This window comes from Opisthocomus hoazin, chromosome 4 (genome assembly GCF_030867145.1).
Source record: "Opisthocomus hoazin isolate bOpiHoa1 chromosome 4, bOpiHoa1.hap1, whole genome shotgun sequence".
In the NCBI taxonomy this organism is placed as follows: Eukaryota; Metazoa; Chordata; class Aves; order Opisthocomiformes; family Opisthocomidae; genus Opisthocomus; species Opisthocomus hoazin.
Window position 1 is genome coordinate 4,071,903 of NC_134417.1, and position 22,132 is coordinate 4,094,034.

The 22,132-nt window shown below is 46.6% G+C and overlaps 1 protein-coding gene across 7 annotated transcripts in view; it reads left to right on the forward strand.

Annotated features, from left to right (window-relative positions):
- The window catches only part of NGEF (neuronal guanine nucleotide exchange factor), a 53,254-nt gene that overhangs the window by 17,461 nt on the left and 13,661 nt on the right, over positions 1–22,132 (forward strand). For 2 of the 7 annotated variants that reach the window (XM_075417659.1, XM_075417660.1), the window contains 5 exons: positions 8,430–8,606; positions 8,740–8,852; positions 13,637–13,911; positions 21,216–21,376; positions 21,598–21,750. In XM_075417659.1, the coding sequence (XP_075273774.1) occupies positions 8,430–8,606; positions 8,740–8,852; positions 13,637–13,911; positions 21,216–21,376; positions 21,598–21,750 (879 nt within the window). The other 5 variants (XM_075417662.1, XM_075417663.1, XM_075417664.1 and 2 more) reach the window with 5 other exon arrangements.

A 22,132-nucleotide genomic window follows, 5' to 3' on the forward strand; every position in this document is an offset into this window, starting at 1 on the left:
GTGGGGTTCTCAGGAGCGAATCACCACAGTAAGAAGGGCAGGTGGGGCATCCGTACTGCTTCTCTTCACATTCAGCAGTGTCCTGCAGCAACTATATAAATGCTATGGCTTGGTAGGCACAATTCCTTCTCCTTGCATGAAGACAACCAGCAGGTCTGACATGAATGTGTTCTTGATAGATAGTGATGTCATTTCACATACAGCCATGCTACATCATTTAGGACAAGAAGTAAACACAACTGGAGAATGTAATAAACAGCTCAGGAAAAGGAATAATTATCTGAATTGTACTCAGCTGGGATATATTCTTTAACACTCTGATTAAGGAAAAGCACCATTCAAACCACCTTTCAAACCTACTGATAACTTGAATCTATGTGCCATTCAAAGCTCTGAGAATAGTAGAGTAGTTCATTGATCTCAGAACATTGATGTCTGAAAACAAGATGACCTCAAACATTATTGCTGGTGTTCCAAAATCTGCCTTATGCCCTCCACAAGATACATCTTAAGAGCATTTTTATGTCTAATTATACTCGAAATATTTTTCCTATGACCTTTCTCCTCTGCGATCCCCAGGCTCCCCCTAAACACTCTAGAGTTCACAAGATCACGTGGCTCCCTCCCAGCCTTCCGCATAGTACAAAGATCCAAACCCCTAGCATGACGAGCCGCTTCCTGACAACTCGGCTGAATTGCCCTGAACATTTTAGTGCTGAGCTTTTAGCACAACTTCTGTTTTTCAGAGTAACCAGAGGCAAAGACCTGGAAGGAACTGAACTCAGCAAAAGCTTCTCTATCCCACTGTGATCAGTCCTTCCAGCTTCAGAGTGACAACAGTTGTGCAGACTGAGATCATAAAAAGCCATCACAGAAAAACATCCACCCAGGGTGTCCATCCACAACTGTCAGCCTCAGCTGAAAACAGCTCCCACAGAGACCAGAAAATTAGTAATTTCAAACTCTAGAAAGGAGATTCACTAATCAGTGTCTACGCTATATTAATAGCTAATAGGATGTTGACTTCTCTTCATTTCTAATACAATACAGATGCTTTAGCAGCATGACTGTATTATTTACCTACCATTTCCCGCTGAGTCAGATTCCAAAAATGATGTCTTTATTGTGGGCCACTAGATACAGTGGAAGAGAAACTCAGTGTGAAATTTCATGTTGCAAAGCTCACTGCGAGGTCATTGGTCTACCAGTGCAGAGCAAACTATTGCTTGAGGCTGGTTATGAAAGCTCTAATTCAGAGAAATGGGGATTATCTAAAAATCACCTGATTGTGTTTGATCTAAGATCACAGAACAGAAGTACTACAACTCTGAACTGTCACCTTCAGCAGCAAGTGACAATCTAACTGGTTTGAATTCATGCGAACACGTGCCTTAGAAAGAAACACTCTGCATGTAAAACAGCGTAGCACTCAGAAGGATGTTTGTGCGAATTCGGGTTAGGTCAGGTTCCCACGGCACAGCACTATTTGTCCTGGGCAGCAGAGGGCACTGCTTTTGCAGCCTGAATTAACCAGAAAAGCAGGGAAAGCCTCCAGACAGGCTGGGAGCTGTATTGCAAGAGGTCATATACCATACTCGAGCAGTTTCTTCCTACTTCTGAAATAAATTTCTTATAATCAACTCTTCCCTCTGCTGCCAATGGTGCTTCAATTTGCAAGTGCTGAAGTCAGGAACAGCTGGTGCAAACGCATGTTGACCAAACTTTTACATTCTGTCACACTACAACAATTCTATGATCTTTTAGAGATAGATAGATAGATAGATAGATAGATAGATAGATAGATAGATAGATACATACATACATACATACATACATACATAGACAGATAGATAATTTTTTTCTTATCCCTCTTTCTGTACAATCTGAATCTTAAGTCTAAAAGCAACAGTGTTTTCAGGGAGAAGAATTTTAAAAACTAATAAATTTTCAGTAAAAATAGCCACTGTAGGTATTAAAATGTTATTACTGTCAAAATCTCGTATTTCAGAGGATCATCCAGAATAGCGAGCAATAACACGCACGATTCTAATCAAGTATCCTTCCAGCATGCAGCCAGTGGGGATCCCAATCCCTGTCTGCCCACCTGTTCCACCCAGTCTCTCCTCATTGGGTTTTTCAGCCCAGTCATGATTTCATTACCACCAAGTCATAGGCTTTGCCTTCCAGCTCCCCCAGTCTGATCTGCTTTGTCTGGACATAACCTGTGACCCTCAGGTCCTCAACCAATCTCTTTGTTTCACTCCTCCTCTATCAGCTTCAACTTGTAATTCCCCACATGATTTCCTCAGCCTGCTGTTTCCCAGACACGTTATTCCTCTCTCTTCCCTCCTGTGGCTCATATCTCAGTGTCCTGCTGTTCCTCAGGCTCTTCACCCTTTGGCTCCTCGTACAATCTTAGTCTTCCATGCTACATTTTACAGCTGTTTTCCAACACACCATTTCCTGAAGCACCCAGCCATGGGCGAGTTCCTCTCTTCATAGCAGTCTCCCAGTCCAGAAGCAGACCCCTCCCTCTCCATGCTGGAGTCTTGCTCCCTCAGTTTTCCAGTCAAGTAGTTTTCTCATCGTGCTGCCTGGACCCAGTACCAGGATCACAGAGGATACGGCAGAAACGGCCTCTATTCCCAGTGCCTAGAACGGGACCAGGCAGAGTTTATAGCTGCAGCATCAGAAATGTTTCTCTCAGCCCTGAGCGGGGCACGTGTCCTCTCCATGAGTAGCACCTCAGAGATTTTATATGCTATGATCTAAGTCCATTGCAGAGAGTAGAAAAGGGCCTATAATCTCTATGGTTTTTCAATAGTGTGGCAAAGTCAAAGCTCTGGCAACCCCCAAATTTCAACTCGTATTTCAACAGAAACCAAAGCCTCTCAAAAGACAGAACAACAGGTTTTCTGTTTTCTTTTAATAGGGATCCAATAATATTTTCCTAAGCCTAAGAAATTGTTAAGCCTTTTTTTTTATTATATAAAAAATAACCAGTCTATGGCAGATGGTCTGTAAGTAAAGATGTAACCCTGATGATTATGAGCACCAAAAGGTTAGAAGCACCTAAAGGCAAGGATCTCATATAGGAAGTTCTGAACATTTTTAGTTATCTCTAAGGCTGCCAGTCCCAACAGATATAATTAAGGTATTTTGCTGAAAGCTTAAAGAGATTCAGGAGAACAGATGTACTATTGGCCTTTATGATCTAAAAATATTAGAGATGAGGAGTTCCACTTATCTCCCACTAAAAAGTCAAAAACAGGAATAAAAATTGCCCAGACACCTGTTGTCAAAAACACTGCTAAAAACCACACGTGAACAGAGAGAACCTGAATGAACCTGAAGTATGAAAATACACTTGACTAGGTATAACATTATTCAAATCTATTACTAACTTTACACTTCTCTACAAATTTGGTTAGCTCAGATTAAAACAGTGCTTCTTACGTCATTTTGTGGCCTTTCTTGGTGTGAAACTCCCACTGACTAGAAGGGTTTGGGGAATTTTTCATAAATAAGATATGCTGGACTGCATCTTCGCTTTTTAGTTTCTGGAAGAGGAGGTCTAATTTCTAAAACCTGCTATAAGAGGACATTAAAAAAAATGTATTTCAGCGTTGTTTGAAAACAAGCTCTTTGCACAGCTTTATTCTAAGGATTGCTTTTGAGTTTAGATGCACATAAGAAATCTTTCATAATCTCACATAAGAAATCTCACATAAGAAATTCAAATTAATAGTCCCTGAAAATACAGGCCAAGACTGGAAATTCATCCTGTACACATAACCTAAATGAGATAATTCTAATAGACTAATTATAAACTCGCACCAATTATCACATTTTTAATTCAACCATGGACCAAGTCAGCCAACATTTAAAATCCTTTCCAATGGCAGTATAGCGAAGCTAGGAACAGTCTACCACCACACAAAACCCTTCTTTGCAGAACATACGCAAGCTCAAACCCACTCTCCTTTGCCCACAGGGAGCTGAACCATGGTCATGCTCCATGGCACCAGAGCATGGCCATCCAATGATGGCCATGAGGACCATTTCCAGTGTCTGTGTGCTTGGGGATCCTAAGAATTCCTGAGAGAAAACTGGGCTTTGATCTGTCATGGAGTTGCACGACTTCTGTCACCAACAAGAGCATGAGGCACACAGCACCACTTGTGTGATGCTGGGGTAGGATTTTTAGCTATTTGCTTTAATGAACGTTGTTCTAGCAGTCAGATTCTTTCTTCCCCCCTATGAGGAATTTTAGACTGAAATACAGGGATTTTGGTCAGAAAACTGTTTTCTGAACATCCTGAGATTTTACTGATTTTGATGATACGGGGGGAAGATTTTTCGGCTCCAGATCAAATTTGTTGTTGATACAGTGAGAGAGAAAAGAAAACCTCCTCCAGACTCCTACCCAGATGGTTAAGACTGGGTGGAGTGGGAACTTCTGCCTGAGCCTGCAGTTCCGCAGCAGTGTAAAATAATCCAAGGTGGCACTGCCATGGCCCTGCCATCCATCTGCATGTCTGCCACCTCCACTGTGCTGGCACTCGCATTGAGCTCACCCTGTAGTGAAACAATCCAGACACACACAAAGCTAGTTCTACCAAAAAAATGAATCAGTTTCCACCAGTTTAGCTGCCCAAACCTGCTCACCAAGAATGAGATCAGCATGAGTGCTGGCATAAAATTGGAGGTAGAAATCTGCCTCAGGAAGTCGAGTGAAAAGTGGAATTGAAGTGGTAGTACAGCCCAAACTGCACACAAAGTCCTAACAATTGTGGAAGTAGGGAGGGAGAAAGAGGCAGCTATGCCAGAGCTACTCTACTTAGCAGAAATAGTCCAGTATTGGCTGACCTAACACGGTATCTGGTGAATGTGACATGCAGCAGGTTCAAGCACGTTTCCCAATGACCAGAGAAAGCGGAGCAGCTCTGGCAGGAGAGGCAGACCCACCCTGGAACAGGCACTAACATGTGGGATGTGAGGGAATGACACAGCTGTGACTCCGACCTGGATCCCCCACACCCCAGCCACCAGACTGCTGTGAGGGAACTGCTTGTTTGCCTGCCTTCGTTTTTCATGACAAACTTGGAAAGCTCTCTGTTTTGTCCCCAAACAAGCTTTGGAAAACCTCGACAATTTTTGCAAAAATACCTCCTTCTTGCTATATATAATTTTTTACTGCAGTCCCAGAGTGCTGGGAACACTGTCACCTCACCTGAGAGAAAAAGTGTTTCTCAGGCACTTGTTCTGTTTAACGGACATTCCCTGTATGTCAACATGAAGTATGAGAATAAGCCTGGAAAGGAAGAAAGAGCAACATTTTTGAAAGACCAAATTACAATTAAAAAAGAAAAAAGTTCTAAAGGAAGGAAATTTAGACTATTAGTCATTGCTACACAGTGGAACAGATCTCGAGACGCAAAAATACAAGCCGTGGCCTCCCATGGCCACAGGGGGCATTTCACTCTCAGCTGGTGTTCTCACCTCTTCACAGCTTCCAACGTTTTTATTTTCCTTATTACTTTTAGTGACATTTTTCAAGTTTTCATCTCAGACCAAAAGTGAAATTATTTTGGAAAATTTGAAGGAAAAAGGAAGACAGGCAAGATCAAATTACCAGGGAGTTACGGGATCCTGAAAAGATACTTTCTATTTCTGAATGTTTTTCATACCACGACCCAGACACTTTTTCTAAAATGAAATTTCAGTTTGCAACAGATTTAAGCCTTGGGAGTGAAGCAACGTGAAGGGCTAGAATCTGTTAAACTCCTAATGCATGTCTCTGAAAGATTTTTTTTTTTTTTAGTAGATACACCCAAAAGTTATATTTAGACATATATCCACTCTAGCAGAGTCAGTAAGAGCTCCTGCACAGGCTTCCCTTTGCATGCGAGGGAGAACTCTGCACTGCTCTCGGTCCTTTCCTTTGGAAAATAGAAAACAGCATTCATTGCTCTTCCAGAATTCAAGATAACAAAGAGGCTCAGCACGGTTAATGTCCTCCCACCCCTTTTCTAAGAAAGAAGTTTTTTAGCATCCCACCCACTTACTAAAACCCTTGACAATATTCTTGCCCTGGCAGCAAGCCACCAAGCATCAGTCATCAGGCAGAGCTTCAGCTAGTCCCTGCCGCTTTATCCCTTCTACAAGGTTTTGGCTGCCTCCTCACTCACCTGCCTCCCCAAACCCCCTAGCCCCCGGTGTTTAATGACTGATAACCCACTTCCATCCCGTACTGACCATCTAGCCCGTGACAATCTCCGCCGTACAGCCCCAGCTCTCAGGCTGTCCTCCTCCTCCTCCTCCTCTTTAAGCGTAACACGGGTTCTAGCTCTCACCCTGATTTTTCCTATCGGTTGTCTGGTCCTTCTGACCTTCCAGTCTGGGACTGGACCCGGACTGACAGTCTTCTCTGAGTCCTTACTGACATTTCCAACTGTTTGTTTCTCCCATTCTGCATCTTAATTACTTAAGGACTGAGCTCTCCAGTGTGCCAGATCAAGATCTAGTTCACATCAGCTGCAGGAGTTTTTCTGAATGTATAGCTATGTGCTGATCGGGAGCTATCCTGATATATCATTTAGCAAATACAATATCAAAATGACAAAAAGGAAACCATTTTACACATACAGACCAACACACAGATTTTATGTTGTTGCATAAATTACGTTATCACGTACAGAAAAAAAACACAGTTATTTCTGCAACAGGAAGAAAGCAAATGGGAGGAATAGCTGAGCGTTTTGCGATTGTTAACTCCTCAATTGCAATGCGGTGCAGATGACGTTTTTTTTGCTGAGGGTTACTAACGTGTAGGGAAGAGCTGCACCCAACCTGCCCGCAAGCACTCAAACCCATCCGAGGGTGTAACCGTTACTCCGGAGCTCAAGAGGATTTATCCCCGAGGCGGAAAAACAATTACCTGAACGAAGACAGATGTAGATCATTGAGTACTGAGATGCTTACTGCCTAAACGAGACAATATATCCTTATGGAAGTAGCGACGCTAAGGAAGGGGAGTCGGGGGAAATGACCGAGCGGGTGCGAAGCCCTGCCGGAGGAGGAGAGGAAGATAGCGGTCAATGCTGTGGGGTAATCAGGGGTGCTGTTCCCGGCAGGAGGGATTAGGCTGAGTTTCCCAGTTACATTCCTCCATCTCAGGGTTTCTTTCCCGGAGAAGAAACGCACCATATGCACCAGATCTGGAAGCGGTTCAGGAGAGCCCCCCTCTCCCACCCCCTTTTCTCCCTCCAAGCCGGTGCCAGCCGCACATAGGCAAGAGAGGTGCAGGGGACGGGGGACAGCGCTGTGCCCCGGGTCTGAGGGGGGACAGGTCAGTGCCAGGGCTGTGAGGTGGCTGCGCATGGAGGAGAGGGGCCGGTGCGTGGGGTGGGATGGGGTGTGGGGGTGCTTGCTGGAGGAGGGTGCCTTGCTGGGAAGGGAGGGAGGGAGGGAATGGAGAAGGGGCTTCCCTGCCTCTGAGGAAGGAGCCTCTCTGCAGGAGAGCAGGGGGGATGGAGGTAGGGGTGCCTGTGAAGGTGGGGGGCCGCAAGGGCAGGGATCGCTGCTTTTTGGGGGGGCCCTTGGGGAGGAGGGAGTCAGCCTCCCGGCGGAGGAGGGACCTGCGTCGGAGAGCTGGAAGGGAGCCGGGGGGCTCAGGAGGTCTCTGCGGGCAGGGGTGGCGGGCACGGGGTGGGGGGCTGCAGGGGGTCAGGGACTCTGAGAGGGGAGTTGGGAGGGGGGGAGCTGAGGGGTCTGTGGAGGCTCGGAAAGGATTTTGCAGGCTCTGAGAGGGGCTGTGGGAGGACTCAGGGGTGGGTGGGAGCTCTGGGGGTCGAGTCTGGGGGGCTCCGAAGGGGCTGGGTGGGCTCCAAGTGAGCGGGATTGGGGAACTCTAACGAGCTCCGAGGGGTCTGGGGAGGGATTCGGGGAAGGCTGAGGGGGCTCCGTGGGCATTTAGCAGAGCTGTGTGGGGGCTCGGAGAAGATCTGGGAACATGGAGAGGGGCTGCGAGGGGCTGGAGGGCCCCCGAGGGGAGGCTCTGAGGGGATCTGGAGGGGACTCTGTGGGGGGAAACTGTGGGGTGCCTGAGGGGTGGCTCTGAGGGGAGGCTCTGAGGGGGTGCTCTGTGGGGATTTTGGGGGGAGAGCCTGAGGGGGGTTCGGAGGAGGTTTGGGAAGGCTCTGAGGGGATTCGGGAGGAGACCCCCTGGGGACGCCTGACGCGGGGGGGGGGGGGGGGTCTGAGGGGATTTGAGGGGGCTCTCTGGAGATTTCGGGGGGAGAGCCATGGGAACGCCTGGGGGGGTGTCTGAGGAGAGGCTCCGAGAGGATCGAGGAGGCTCCAAGGGGGTTTGGGGGCTGCGGGGGCGCCCCGGGGGCGGCCGCATCTCCCCTCTCCCTCCCGCGCAGGCTGCTGCCTTCCTACCCCCGTTACCGTGGCAACCGCCCGGGCTCCCCCAGCCCCGCGCCGCCGCCGCCGGAGCTGCTCGGCAGCCGCCTGCCGCCGCCGGCCATGGAGCTGCTGGCCGCGGCGCTCAGCGCCGCCTGCGCCCTCGACCAGGACGGCTCGGCGGGACAGCCCGGCAGGTGAGCGGGAAGGGAAGGGAAGGGAAGGGAAGGGGGGGGGGGGTGTGGATACCGGCGGGGCCGCGCCCGGGCGCGGAGGGGGCGCGCAGCCGCTGCCCCGCCGCGCGGCTGAGGGTGCGCCCGCCCGCCGCAGGGAGCCCCCCGCCGCCGCCGCCGCCGCTGAGGAGAGCGCGAACGCCGCCGCCGCCGAGCCGCCCGCCCACCCCATGACGGCCGACTCCTGGAGGAACCTCATCGAGCACATCGGTAAGGAGCCGTCCCCCGCCTCCGGCACACGGCGGGGCGGATCGGGGCCGGGGGGGCCGGCGGGGCTGGCGGCCGCGCTCTCCCACAACTTCGCCGCTCAGTCCGTTCCCCGCGCTGGCGGCAACACAGCAGCCCCTAGAGGTGCCGCCGCAGCGGGCCGGGCCCCGCACCCGGGCCGGGACCCCCGCTCCCCCGTCCCCTGGAACCCCCGGGCCCCTCACCCGGGCCAAGCCCCTCACCAGTCCCCCTGAACCCCCATCCCCCCCACCCGGGCCCCCCGCTCCCCTGAACCCCCAGACCCGCAGAGTTCAGCGGGTGAAACCCAGATCTAAACCCGAGCGGTGCCTGAAAGGACCCAGCTCGGTCCTGGCCGGGCAGACCTCTCGCTGTTGGTGTAAAACAGAAGAAACCACAGCCTTAGCAGAGACTTTTAGCTGTCTTAAGGGATATCAGGTTCACATGCTGCCTGGCAGGAGGTTTAATGCTGTCGCTGAGCAGCTTCACCTCCATTCATAAAGAATTACTTCTTGTAATTACGAAGCAGTCAATTGTTAAGGCTACAGCCAACTTTCTGCTAAAATTTGATTTTGCATACTCAGAAAGGTGTGAGACTAAAGTACTGGGTCAGGTGTCCTGCTGGAAGTTAGCTGCATGCACCAGGGTCAGCTACTGGTGTAGCTTTTGCAACAGAAAAGTAAGTTATTTTATCATTTGCGGTCTCTTTGTAAAGGCAGAGTTGAGGTTATCTGGGTAGTTGTGGAGAAGAGAACTGTTACGCTTTTGCTTTTGTGGTATTTTTGTATTTGGTGGGGTGCGGAGAGGAGGGCTTGTTTCTTGGTTTCCCACATCTGAATTGTGACATTCCTCCGAGAGATTTGGGCAGCCGTGGAGTTAACTCCCATCCTGAGGCAGGTTTTATGATGGGAAGATAGAAGCTTCATTTTTAAACAGTTCTGTTCAGTTTCAGGAAACGAAACTGCAAGATACTTGAATCTAGAGGGCAGGAACGTAGGACTTTGCATGGGAAAACTGGATAGATAACTCTCCTGGGCAGCAAGGCAAACCTCCCTGGCAGGAGCGGGGAGGCTTCTCACGCTGTCGCTGTGAGAGGAGGGCAGCTGCAGTTTGGTGTCAGGTCGTGGTGGGCAGGGCTGATGCTTGGAGCGCTTGATGCCACTGGGACACTGCCGGGGAAAGATGCTGATGTGAAACCAGCAGCCTGCCAGCGTCTGTCAGACAGAACAGCTGAGTTCAGGGCCTTCTGGAGGAAAGTGGCGAACAATTTGCATGGGTGTTGCCAGATCTGTTACTTGCTTTTGGCTGTGTAGCTACTAATTCCCCCAGGCCCATGTGCCAATACCTTAGCAGCACAATCCCAGTAAACTGACAAGAGGCATGATAAAAATGCTAAAACCAGCAGGACTTCAACCCAGTTGCTGTATTCATATCTATTTTTACGTGCTGTATATCAGAGGGAAGCCGTGCCATAGCTTTGCATGTGTAACGGCAAGTAGGTCTGTTGCACCTTGATGGAGGAGACAGGGTTTTGACAACCAGAGATGCTATGCTAATCCTCAACAGAGAGGTCATTTCAAATGGCTGGAGCATACTTGCTCCCTTCTCTCCCTCCTGCCTTTGAGGCGTTAATGGACTTTTTTCTGAAGTCTGAAATCTGAAACTGGAGCAGAGAATTTCAGAGAAAACGTCTCTGGACCTCCTGAGATTTTTACATAGCTTTCGGTGTAATAACATTTACTTTAAGAGCACTGCAGACTCTCTAAGGCGAGCATTTGCCACAATTAGCAACTCGTTTTTCAATTCCCCTCCCTGTTTTTGAGAGCACTAGGAAGGGAGACTGTGACAGCGAAATTAAATGGAATAAACACAAAGGGAAAAAGTCTATTATGTACTATACAAACTATGTAAACACCCCTTAGGAAGATCAGCCTTAACAACTTCAGATAACTGAAACTCATGCTCTGACCACATGAGTAACCTTTAGCCAGGTCACAGTAGGGACAAGTGGGACATTAAGCAATGAATGGAGCTGGTACAGGTCTCTGACTTTTTGTACTTGTTCACTTACTAAATACGAGCATTTACTAAATCATCGTATCTTCCAAGTCACATTCAGCTGCTAATCTTGGCTTCTTTCTACACGTTCACTAGTTCCCAGATGTATTGCTGTCCTTTCAACACGTCAAAACCCTGTTCCCTGACCTTGCATGTGTTAACACAACCCATCCTGTGCCGTGACCATCTCCTGCTTCATCTAAAGCAGGCTTTTGCATGGCTTCTCTCCCTCTCTCTCTCTAACCTAAGCCTTTGTTCTACCCATTGTAACCACTTTACCAACATACAGACAGACCTTTTACACCAAGATAGTGATGACATATTTTACCCTTGCTAGCACAACCCTCTTTGTTTCTTCCTGCCCTCCTTCTGCCTAAACGTCTACCTGTCTTTTGTCTTTTGGCATCACCTTTCTGCTTCCTCCCCCTATTGCTGTCTGTGGTGGTGCTTCAGCCAGTCTCCAGCTCCCTCCTTAAAACAAGTTACCTTGCTGTCACATCTGAATGAGTTCTGGCAGTAGATGCCTTCAGTCACTCGGATCTCCCCGTGTTTGTATTTGCCTTTGCCTGCCGCTGAAGCCTCCGTAGGTCTTATCTGTTTGGTTGGTCAGGCAGGAAACCTGGAAACAAAATCAAGTTTCATTGTCTGGATTTTATATCCTTAAAAGTAAGGGGGAAATTTGTCTTGAGGATCTTTTTTAAAGGGCTGCTCTCCAGATCTGCACAAGGGATGCTACAGCTCCCTTATATAAAATATCCTTAATTGCCTCTGACTTGCAGGGCCGACCCACCAGCACAACATGGCTGTACAATCAGACACTACAAGTATGATTATCTCCAGTATGAGTAAAATAGATAGATCACGCTTCAGATTCCCAGTGTGTTTTCCCTTCAGTCAAGCACTGCCTGTACTGCTGCAGGGTGTTACTTCCCAGCCTGTCGTGGTCTCCCGTGCGCGGTTCGGTCAGCAGAAGGTACCCAGTGCCCTGCCGCACCAGAGCCTTTGAGCACAGGCTGAGCTTGTGGATCAGTACCCCTGAAAGCAGCGCCAATTTAGCAGGCTCTCTGCTCCAGTCCTGAAGGCACCTTCCCACCCCACTACATCCTCAGCACCCTCACTGATGCTGAATAACAGGCAGAAATGCTCAGGAAAGCCATATAAGCCTAGCTGATGCAGAGAGAAATTATGTAAGTAGCAGCAGCATGCAAAAACTTCAGGGGAAGTCTCCTCTCTTCGGTTATCGTGTAGGAAGCTAACAGAAGACTGTATGGTTTCCTAGGCACAGCTAGCCTTATTGCTATTTTAATCTGACGTTGAACATCTTTCCAGGGAGAACAGATACCAAGATACGCTCGCAGACTGCGGTAATGCTGTCCTTGTGCCTGCGCGTTTCTCGAGCATATTTCTGATATAGTTTTAACAGTGACTGGTACAGAGCCTCGTGAAAACTGACCCAGAGATTTAACAGGCAGTAACATCTACATTTCTGCCCTCTGTAGACAAACTCCTGACGCAGTAGTCTCTCACCTTATTACACACAGAATCTGCTTCTGAGATCCAATATCGTGATTGCATGTGACCGGATAGATTTTTAAACCCTAATGATGCATTTATTTATTTTTTTAACAGCAAGGACTTTTTTCTATTCGTTCATGTTACACTTTGCAATTCAAGCATAAATCAAGGGAGATAATGTAAATCGCGCTCCTTCAGTTTGAGTGACTCAGAGCAGTCTCACGCTCTCTTGTCTTTTCGTATCTCCTAAATTACATTTTATATTCGAGCAATTAATATTCTAGGTCCTATAGATGACTTAGAAAGAGAAATGGGACAGTTAAAAAGCCCTGGGAGAGACAAAGGATATTCTAAAGATGGCCAAGGAATTTCAGGATTCCTACCTTTTTCATGTTGTGAGTTGAAATCAGGTTGTGGAGGCAAATGCTGTGCAATTTCATCTGCTCCAGAACTTAGTAATTGAAACTCAGAAGACACCTCGTGTGATTGATGTGCCGCGAGATGGTGTGAATTCAGAGCCTTTTCCTTAGTGCTGTGGCATTCAGGTACCTTTTGAATGTTAATTTTGTATCTTCAATCATCATAGAAACTGAGAAAGAAAACAGAAGGAAATTAAGCGATGTGTCCAAGGCTGACCACGAAGTCAATACCAAAATAAGCTAGCAACTGTAGCTTGCTTTCCCAGTGCCTGACCTGTCCAGTGCCTTAGCAGGAGCTCAGTGTTTCCTCCTGAAGGATACACATGGCCATCAAATTGCTTCTGTAAAGCGGTTTCAGTATATGCAGTATTACTTTTCCAGACATGCACTCACACATACCTATCAAGCTATAAACTTGTAACATAATAATATTGCAGAGAAAATCAAGGTTTAAAAGAAACATTTAAAAACCTTGCAAATAACAAACTGCTTCTTTTATATCTTCCGATTGATCATGGCTTCATCTGACTGCATTGCTAAATGTTTTGTGAGAGCAGATTGTTGACAACACTTTAGATTTAGAAATGGTCTTCCATTTATAGTTTCCATTTCTGGCTGAAATAGGAATGCTGTAATTGGCTTTTGCGCTCAGCATGGAAGGGATCTCTCTCACCTCTGCTGGGGTGAACTAATGCAAAACAAACAACCTTTCCCACAGTACATTTCTACTCTTTTGCTAAGCTGCAACCTCTCAGACCTGTTACTGTTGCCTCCTAGGGCTCTTGTATCAGGAATATCGAGATAAATCTACACGCCAGGAGATTGAAACCAGACGACTGCAGGACTCACAGACAGACCCTGAGGAGAGTTCACCCACTGAGGAAGCCCCATCCGAAGCAGAACCTACAAGTACAACCGAAAGCAAAGCTCCACCACAAATCAGTTTGCTGAGGAACTCCAACTCCAGGTTCAACTTATGGCAGGATCTTCCTGAGATCCGAAGCAGCGGGGTCCTCAGCATCCTCCAGCCAGATGAGATCAAGCTGCAGGAGGTAATGGGGGAAGGTGGAGTGTTTCTTAACTAGTTTGCTGCTTAAAAAGAGTGAGAGTGAATTAAGTCAAACAATGAAGATTTAAAAATGAAAAGCTTCATAACAGTCACAGACAAGCCTTGCCCTGCCAAGTACTTCCCTGTGTTGCACTGGTTAGCGCCACTTGCTCTTTTTTTTGAAACTACAATTGTCATTCTATGTGCTATTACTGCTGGACATTTCTGTAGCAAAAAAAACTCAATTTATTTTCCCTTTTCTGATTCAGCATTAGGAACAATTTACAAAGGAAGGGAGGGATAACGAAGAGGATCTTGTGATAGAGGTTTTGGTTCCCAGTGCAGTTACTAGCAGGATACATACTTTCCCCCAGAAATCTTAGAAGAATTCAGTCATTAACTGTAATCTGTTTTAAATATGATGGCATTAACAGAAGAGATGGTGATTGATAAGTTTCCTTATTTTTAAGTGTTGTTACTTGGAGTCTTATGCAAAGCAGTAAAAAATAGTGGCAGGTATACATGCATTTTAGCCATACAGTGCAGTGACATCACTGTGTAAGAGTCATATGCTGTTAATTTATAGGGCTGCATCAAATGGTGAGAGGAGTAGGTGGGGGTAGCTGCTGTAATTAATGAAAACAGTCACACAACAATTTACAACTGGTTGCTATTTTGGGTAGCATGAGGAGCGTGAGTGCTCTTTGTCAGGGCATAGCACTGCATTTGTAGCCAGCAGTGGAGACAAACAAGCCTTGTTTAGCATGTGGTGTGCGTTGTAATACGAGCAGTGGGGCCTTCAAAGGCTCAATCCTGTCAGTCCTGCTGTACTCCTGCGCAGGATTGCTTCTGGTGAGATCGTTGTGGCAGTGTATCTGTTCAGCCCTGGCTCCTGAGATTGTACCCAAAGTGCTGAGGAACATCTCAGGGTGTGAGCAGTTCCACCTAAGTTTACTTGGATTTTCAGAATCAACATTTATGAATCCCTTGTGTATCCAGTGCCACCCCAGTCCTGGCCAAGGCTGTAACTTCCCTGCTTCACTAGAAAGGCTCCTCTTGTGAGCTGCAGGGGTGTGGTGGGCAGGGCTGTGTTACACCCTGAGTGGAAGGGACCAGTGTTTACACAGGGTAGCTAGGGCTGGCAAGCGCAGGCTGTCAGTGTGTCAGCGTTATGGCTGAAGGTGACTAAAATGATTTGTTGCTTTTCCATGTTCTTCTTCTGCGCTGGTTATTTCTATATCAGATCTGTTCTGTTTACCTGGCAAAACACGGTACTTCTAACTGCCAGCATTACAAACACAATCTGGCATCTGAAAAATTACAAGCTTTTCTTTTTCTTTCTGCTTCAAAATGAAGAGTCTTTTACTTAGAAACATTTGCTTATAAGTTTGCATTATAGATTTCAAAACCTGCCATTTCTGTTGCATTACATTCATTACCTGTAGGTGTTTTAAGGAAAAAAATCTCTGTGCTGCTAAACCCCAGCATTAAGTGTGCTGAATTTTCTTCTCTCTGCTTAAATAACAAGAGAAATGAAGCAGATGGAGATGGGACAGTGCTAGTGCTGCTTTAAAGAAGTGCTGTGCTTTCCCCTGATGTTAGTTTGTCAGAGCTGAAATTTTCTTCCTGTTTGTTCTGGGATTAGCACAGTAAGAGATTATAAAATTGCTCAAAGCCAGAAAGCTGTGAAATTGGCTGAACATTGAATAGATAAAGTGGAGAATTTGCTTTGTGAGGAGAGTCAAGGACAGAAAACAAGGAGGGCTGGAGAAATCACAGAGGCAATTAAAGAGATGATGTTGAATTCAGCCTTGCTATAAGCAAACACTGCTTGCTCCTGCAGTGCTGGAACTGTACATGGGATATGGACTGGGAATGTGAGCTGTACATGAGGGCTTGATTCAGTGAATGTGAAGTGTTTAGCTTCATGAAGGAGAATTGGAGGAATTTACCTGAAGTACAGGGCAGAAGAAATACTGGAGTAAATGTCTTAAGAACAAAATCATACCCTTCTGACCCATTTTATCTTCAAAGCTGGAGTAAACACAGGGACTAGAAGAGCTTGCAGCTCTTCAGACAGTAAAGGTAGAACAAAAGTATTATTTAGACCACAGGGAGGAATACCAGTACACAAACAGAAAGAAAGTTGAAGCAAACACCCCTGTTCATAGCTGAGGAAGGGAACACCACCGTAGCTGTGATGGAGCAGGGCTTAAACAGTCAGAGAAAAAGTTGCTCATGTGCAACAATCTGCAAAATGAAAGAGACAAGAATAAGAAGAGGAGACTGGTCTTCGTTGTTGGCGATGACAGAAAATGACTCAGCAGGTTATCAATACAAGATAAAAAACAAGACACAGGTGTTTTTCAAGCATCAGAACAAAAAACTTGACTGGGAGAGCAATAGATGCTTGAAAAGTGTTGTAGAAGGCAATTTGTCATAGTCCCCATTGGAACAAATGAGCCAGAAAATGGAGTTTCAAGAAGGAAAAACAAAAATAAAAAACCACCTCCACACCCACTCCCCTATCTCCCCCCCCCCCCAGCAATTTCAGCAAAAAAATGTTGCAGCGTGGCCCATTAGCCCTGGGAACTCAAATCAAAACAGACTTCAGACAGTGATGGCCTCTGTCAACCAGACTTTTTCATCTGAAGTGAATGCGAGAGCAGCAAGATGTAAAACAGCAACTGGAAGTGCCACAAAAATGTGAGTACAAATGCAGAAAAAGGAAGAACAAGAGAAAAAGCAAAAGACATGTCGCAGACCACAGAGGTCAGGGAAATACGAAAATTATGTGCTACTGGAATAATTATCAGAAATGACTAAGTCATTGGTTGGGTAGTTTTAATTATCTAGACATCTGTTGAGCATCAAACACAGCAAAACACGAATCACCAAGGGCTTTCTTTTAGCTGTCTGGCAAATGTAGTGATGCAAGAAGAACAAGTCAAGTGAAGTGCTGTTTGGGCTCTGACATGGAGTTAACATGGAGGAAATGACAGGCAACATGTATGTAGCAGGAGGAACAAGTGACTAGAGAGAAAACAGACCCCCTGTATTACATGTGATTTAGGCTAAAGCAAATTCTGTCACCAAGGTACTAGGCTCTGGAGAGGTAGTGATCCAGAGATGAGAAGAAACAACATTTAATCAGTGAAACGTCTTTCAGCATGAACCTTAAATTAGATATTGGTACTGCCTTTTTGTGGAGTGGCTCTGGTTTATTCCTTTTCCAGTTTTGTTCTCCACCTTTCATTTTGTCCTTGTTTTATTTACTGTATAGTTTCTTCATTTTGTCCTTTTCTGCTTGCTAACTGTACTGATTTTCCTACACTGTGTTAATCGTCTGTGTTTTAGGACATTCTAAGCTGAGTGGAACTCGCTCAAGACAGTTTACTAATAAAAATAGTTTAGCAAAGTATTTTCAATCTTTGAACTGAGCCATTTTTGCTGAGATATGTGAGCTTTAGTAAAGTTTTTGCCAGGGATTATTTGGATTCAGGTCGCTTGAGTGTTAGAAAAAGGAGCAGAGACAGACTAATCTGCACCATGTGTCATGGTGTGAATTTAGATCAGAGAGCTGCTGCTCTGAAAATACTCCTTGCTCAAGCAAAAGAGGGACTTGAACCAGGTTGTGCACACTGGTGACATGGCCTCTGTGTGGAAGAGCGCGTTTGACATGTAGGCAGTCTTTCTCTCTTGTTCCGTTTTCACAAAAAAGTCCAGAAAATATTAAACTTCCTTTCCTTCTTCTTTGAGCAAACCTTAGATTTCAAACGTGCAGAGAGCTCTCGTGCTGGACTTCCTGCACTTATTGAAGGTGGATGTCAGACTGGCCCTACAAAGACAATCAGGTCTGAGAGCTGTCGCAGCCAATGCTGTGGCATCGGGTCAGAACAACATCCCTCCTAAACTAGACGAGAATTCCCCCTTCTTCCCTGGTGGTTTACGTGCAGAAAAGGGCCGTTGGGAACAAGTATTTCCCATCTATGCAATAAAACACCATGTTGTCTCAATAGGAATTTAGCCTGTAGGGTTACTTAGTCTTGTCTTCAGCAACTCTTAATTTTTCTCCTTTTTATCTTCTACGTTTCCATCTTCCCTAGGCTCCACTTCTCTTTTCCTTTCTCAGTCTCTCTGCCAAAACATAAGCAATGAAAACTATTAGTGTAGCTTTTACATGTCTATGAAATTTCATGAAGTTAATGACCCAGCGGACTGATGGAACAGTGTTAGTCATGTTTCCAAGAGATAGCTTCAGACTATTTGTAGGCTCAGGAAGATAGTATTACATCGACTGAGATTTAGTTCAAATTTTTTTCTGGTTATTTTTGCAATTCTGAGACCAGAAGCTGATGCTCTTTTTTCTAGTGTCTGCTTAGAGCTAGCTAAGTTCAGTTATTCCACAGAAATCACATCACCGCATCGGCATGGTTGGATGTTTGGTGTCAGTTTAGGAGCTTTGCTGTTCATATTTACCATTCAAAAGAGGAATGGCAGTTGGGCTGCTTGGAGTAGGTACTTTGGGTCTGCAGAGACCCAGCTGGATCTCCAGAGTAAGTTAAACTTGTGCCTTGCATTCGCTGTGAACGCTTCCAGAAGCTTGTCCCAGTCGGTGGAAATGTTCTTTACTTTCCTAGTGTCCCATTTAAATCAGAACCCTGTGCATTGATATTTTCACTATGGATTTCATTGTTTCTTTAGTAGGGCTTGCACTCTGCATGTGCCCATGCAGGTCTAGCACGCCCCACTATGGTGAACAGCAAACATGCACAAATTAATTTCTCCAGACGTAGGCAGAGGGGCTTCTGCAGATCGGGAAGCAGCCTTCTAGATGAAGCAAGTTGTCTGACAGTTTAAAGGCTGTGGCAGAGTGACAGGTCTCGATCTTGGCTCTCACGGCCATCCTACAACTAAACCTGGCAGAAAAAACATCCTGGGTTGGAGCAGCTGGAAAGCTGCAGTGCAAAATGACTGGTGGTATCAATCCTCAGGGTATCTGGAAGGGACAGGCTGTCCCGTCTCATTATTTGTTGTATCTTTACCTATTTTTACTACTTCTCTCATTTATCAAACAAAAAGGCACAGCTAAAGCTGCAAGAGGTGCGTTTAGGACCTAGCCAGTCATGCCAGGAGAGAGAGAGAGGTTCTCTCAGGTTCACCGGGTGCCCTGGTGAAGCTGTGCAGAGAAGTCAAGCTGATACTCCTCCACTTTTCTCATTTGAGATCTGGCCTTGAAAAAAATAAAACATCCTCCTATTCCTTAAACATGAGCTGTTCCACACACACTGACCAAGTACCTTCATTTCTACCCACACCCTTCTCTCCAGCTCCCTTCTGGGGGCTGTGCAGGCATAGCCGCCTCCTCTGGTGCAGAAAACGACCACCTATTTGACTTCACTGCCCACCGGGAATATTTCTGAGGCTGCCAACCCCACAAAGAGCCGAAACATCACTTCAGCTGATATTTTAGCATCTCTGGATTGAGTAAGAGATATCCTTGAGTAACAGTAATCCTTGCTGTGCCTGTTCTCCCAGATCTTGGACTGCAGCACAGTGTCAGGAATACAACCCAAGTCTCTGTACCTCAGGTTCTTCTGTAATGCCTAGCGATATTGCCAGGAAAAGGCCAAAAACTGATCAGTGGAGAATTTGAAATCATTTCTTTAAAAAGAAGAAGAAAAAAATTTAAAACCAACTCAAAAAAAGAACAGCCAGGCCACAAGACAGACCCCCAGCTAATTTGGAAGGTATTTTCCCATATGCACAGCACAAAAAACACTGCACGTACCTGCTGCTCCCCTGGATCTCCCCGACTCTTGCTGAGCCCCTGCAGCCTCGGAGAGCCAGCAGAGCTGAGGGACTTGCACCTATGCTGTGTGGCCACCTCCCACCCTCACCAGGGTGCAGCAGAGGAGCCGCGGGCAGCTGGGGAGCTTGGTCTCGGGGGTCAAAGCAACTTCAGGTTCAAGGAAACAAGACTTTCACTGAGCTACCAAAAGGTTCCTCTTCCAGTAGTGGCAGCGTGGGTCAGCCCCAGGACAAGGAGCCCAAGGCACACCTTCATCAAGAGATATCTGAAGGATCTAATGATTTTTCAGCATGTTGAAGCCCTTGTGAGAATCCTCAGTTAATCCTACTTCAACTAAGGATTCAGTAGTTATGTAAATAATCACCTTTTTTATCTACCTCTGAATAAAGACAACAAAGACTTGCCTGGAGAGTAAGGGAGCTCTGTGAGGTAACAGTGGACTGTCCCTGCGGCTCCTGCTGTAGGCAGAAGGCTTTATATCCTCATCCCATTAAATTGTTCTTTATCTCTGAACCAGACCATCAATTTGTCTTTCTGCCTCCCCGGACCACATCCCTGGCCTGAGGAAGCCAGGCTTTGCTCCAGAGTTTTCTCTTCTAATAGAAGAAGCAAGGGCTGAAATTTGGAGATCATTTATGACTTATGGTAATAGTTAGGGACTACCGTGTCTTGTCCCAGGTCTTGGTGAATTGGGTCAGAAAACTGTATGGCCAGGGTTGACCAGGGAGCCTCACTTGGACAGTAACAGCTGTATTTCCTTTGGAGCAGGGGAGACACAGGGGCTTGGAGCACCACGGCTGTGTATTAGCTCTGCCCCAAGGAGCACACGTCACACGCTGGGCCTGCAGCATGCTGGGTGCTGTACATCCCAGCCCCTACACCATGGCTTTTCTGAAACAAGAGCGTAGATGGTGCAAGGAGACCCTCCTGGGTAGCACAATAAGCCACAACGAGCAGAGCGACAAGCCAGCACTGTTGTGATCAGCAGGGGGCTGGAGTGTGCATGGGACTGCTGAGGGGAACTTGCCCGAAACAGAGACAAAAGTGCAGGACGGTGGCAAGTGGGCACAGGGGGGTCCGGTGCCTGGGGCAGCCTCAGGTCAAGACTAAGTGACACTTAGAAGGGAGGGGAGAGCCCATAAAGTGCTCTTATGTGTGCATGTTCACAAAGTCAGACTGCTTGTATATAATGAGAAAAAGAGATAGTTCTGCTGGAGAGATTCAGTAGAAGGAAATGAGGTCAGACAACTTAGGAGAGAGGCAGAAGGAGCCAGGGCTGATGGCTGAGGGAGGAAATCTTCCCCGTTCAAGTCGCTATCCTACGTAATGCATGGCAAATGCCGTCGCGTGCTTACCTCTCCCTGTACTCTTGGCCAGGAGGGTGGGTGCAAGGTCCATGACTGTGTGGAGCACAGATATTCTAATTAACGCTGTAGGCACCTCTCTATAAAAGTAGAGGGTACCTGCTGATTTTCTTCTTTGGCATTCTCCTCCAGGCCATGTTTGAGCTGGTTACTTCCGAAGCCTCGTACTACAAGAGTCTCAATCTGCTGGTGTCTCACTTCATGGAGAATGAACGTCTGAAAAAGATCTTACACCAGTCTGAGGCACACATCCTCTTCTCCAATGTCCTGGATGTCATGGCTGTTAGTGAGCGGTAAGCCGACTGCTGCTGGATGTTTGTCCAGCTGAACGGCATCGCTTTAGCTAACCTCATTTGTAGAGGGATGGAGGTGCTGACTAGGGCCAGTCTGTTACCCACTGTCTTTTCAAAGAGCCTGTGGACACATTGATTGCTTTGAACCCCAAGGGCTTCTTCTGGGAATTGCCTGGAATAGACAGGTCACAATTAATAGGAGCACTGGGTTTCTCATCTAGCTTCCTGTTGGACCTCGAGCAGCGGGTGGAGGAGAATATTGTGATCTCGGATGTGTGCGATATCGTCTACCAGCATACAGTTAATCACTTCTCTGTGTACATCACCTACGTCTCCAACCAGACCTACCAGGAGAGAGCTTACAAGCAGCTTCTGTGAGTTCCACTGCTTGATGCTACATTATTTTGCAAAATTGTATAGGCCACGGATTTACCTGTAATTTTGATATTTATGAGAAGGGGCTAGATACTATCGAAACAGGGTTTCCCACTTCACTGATTTTTCACTGCACCTATAAAAAGAAAACACGATTAAAAGGCTTTATAGCAGCGGTGGGGTACTATAGTATGCAGGTAACATGCCAAGTAAATGCAGAGCCAGCAGTCCCCAACTGTGGGAAATATTTATGATGTGTATGGGGACACATGCTTGTGAAATGTATGTATTTTTAAACTGCACGTAGAGGTAAGAGAGTGAAAGGCCAAGAATATAATAGAGATCTCTGATGACAAGAACAGCCACTGCTTTTCCCAAGCT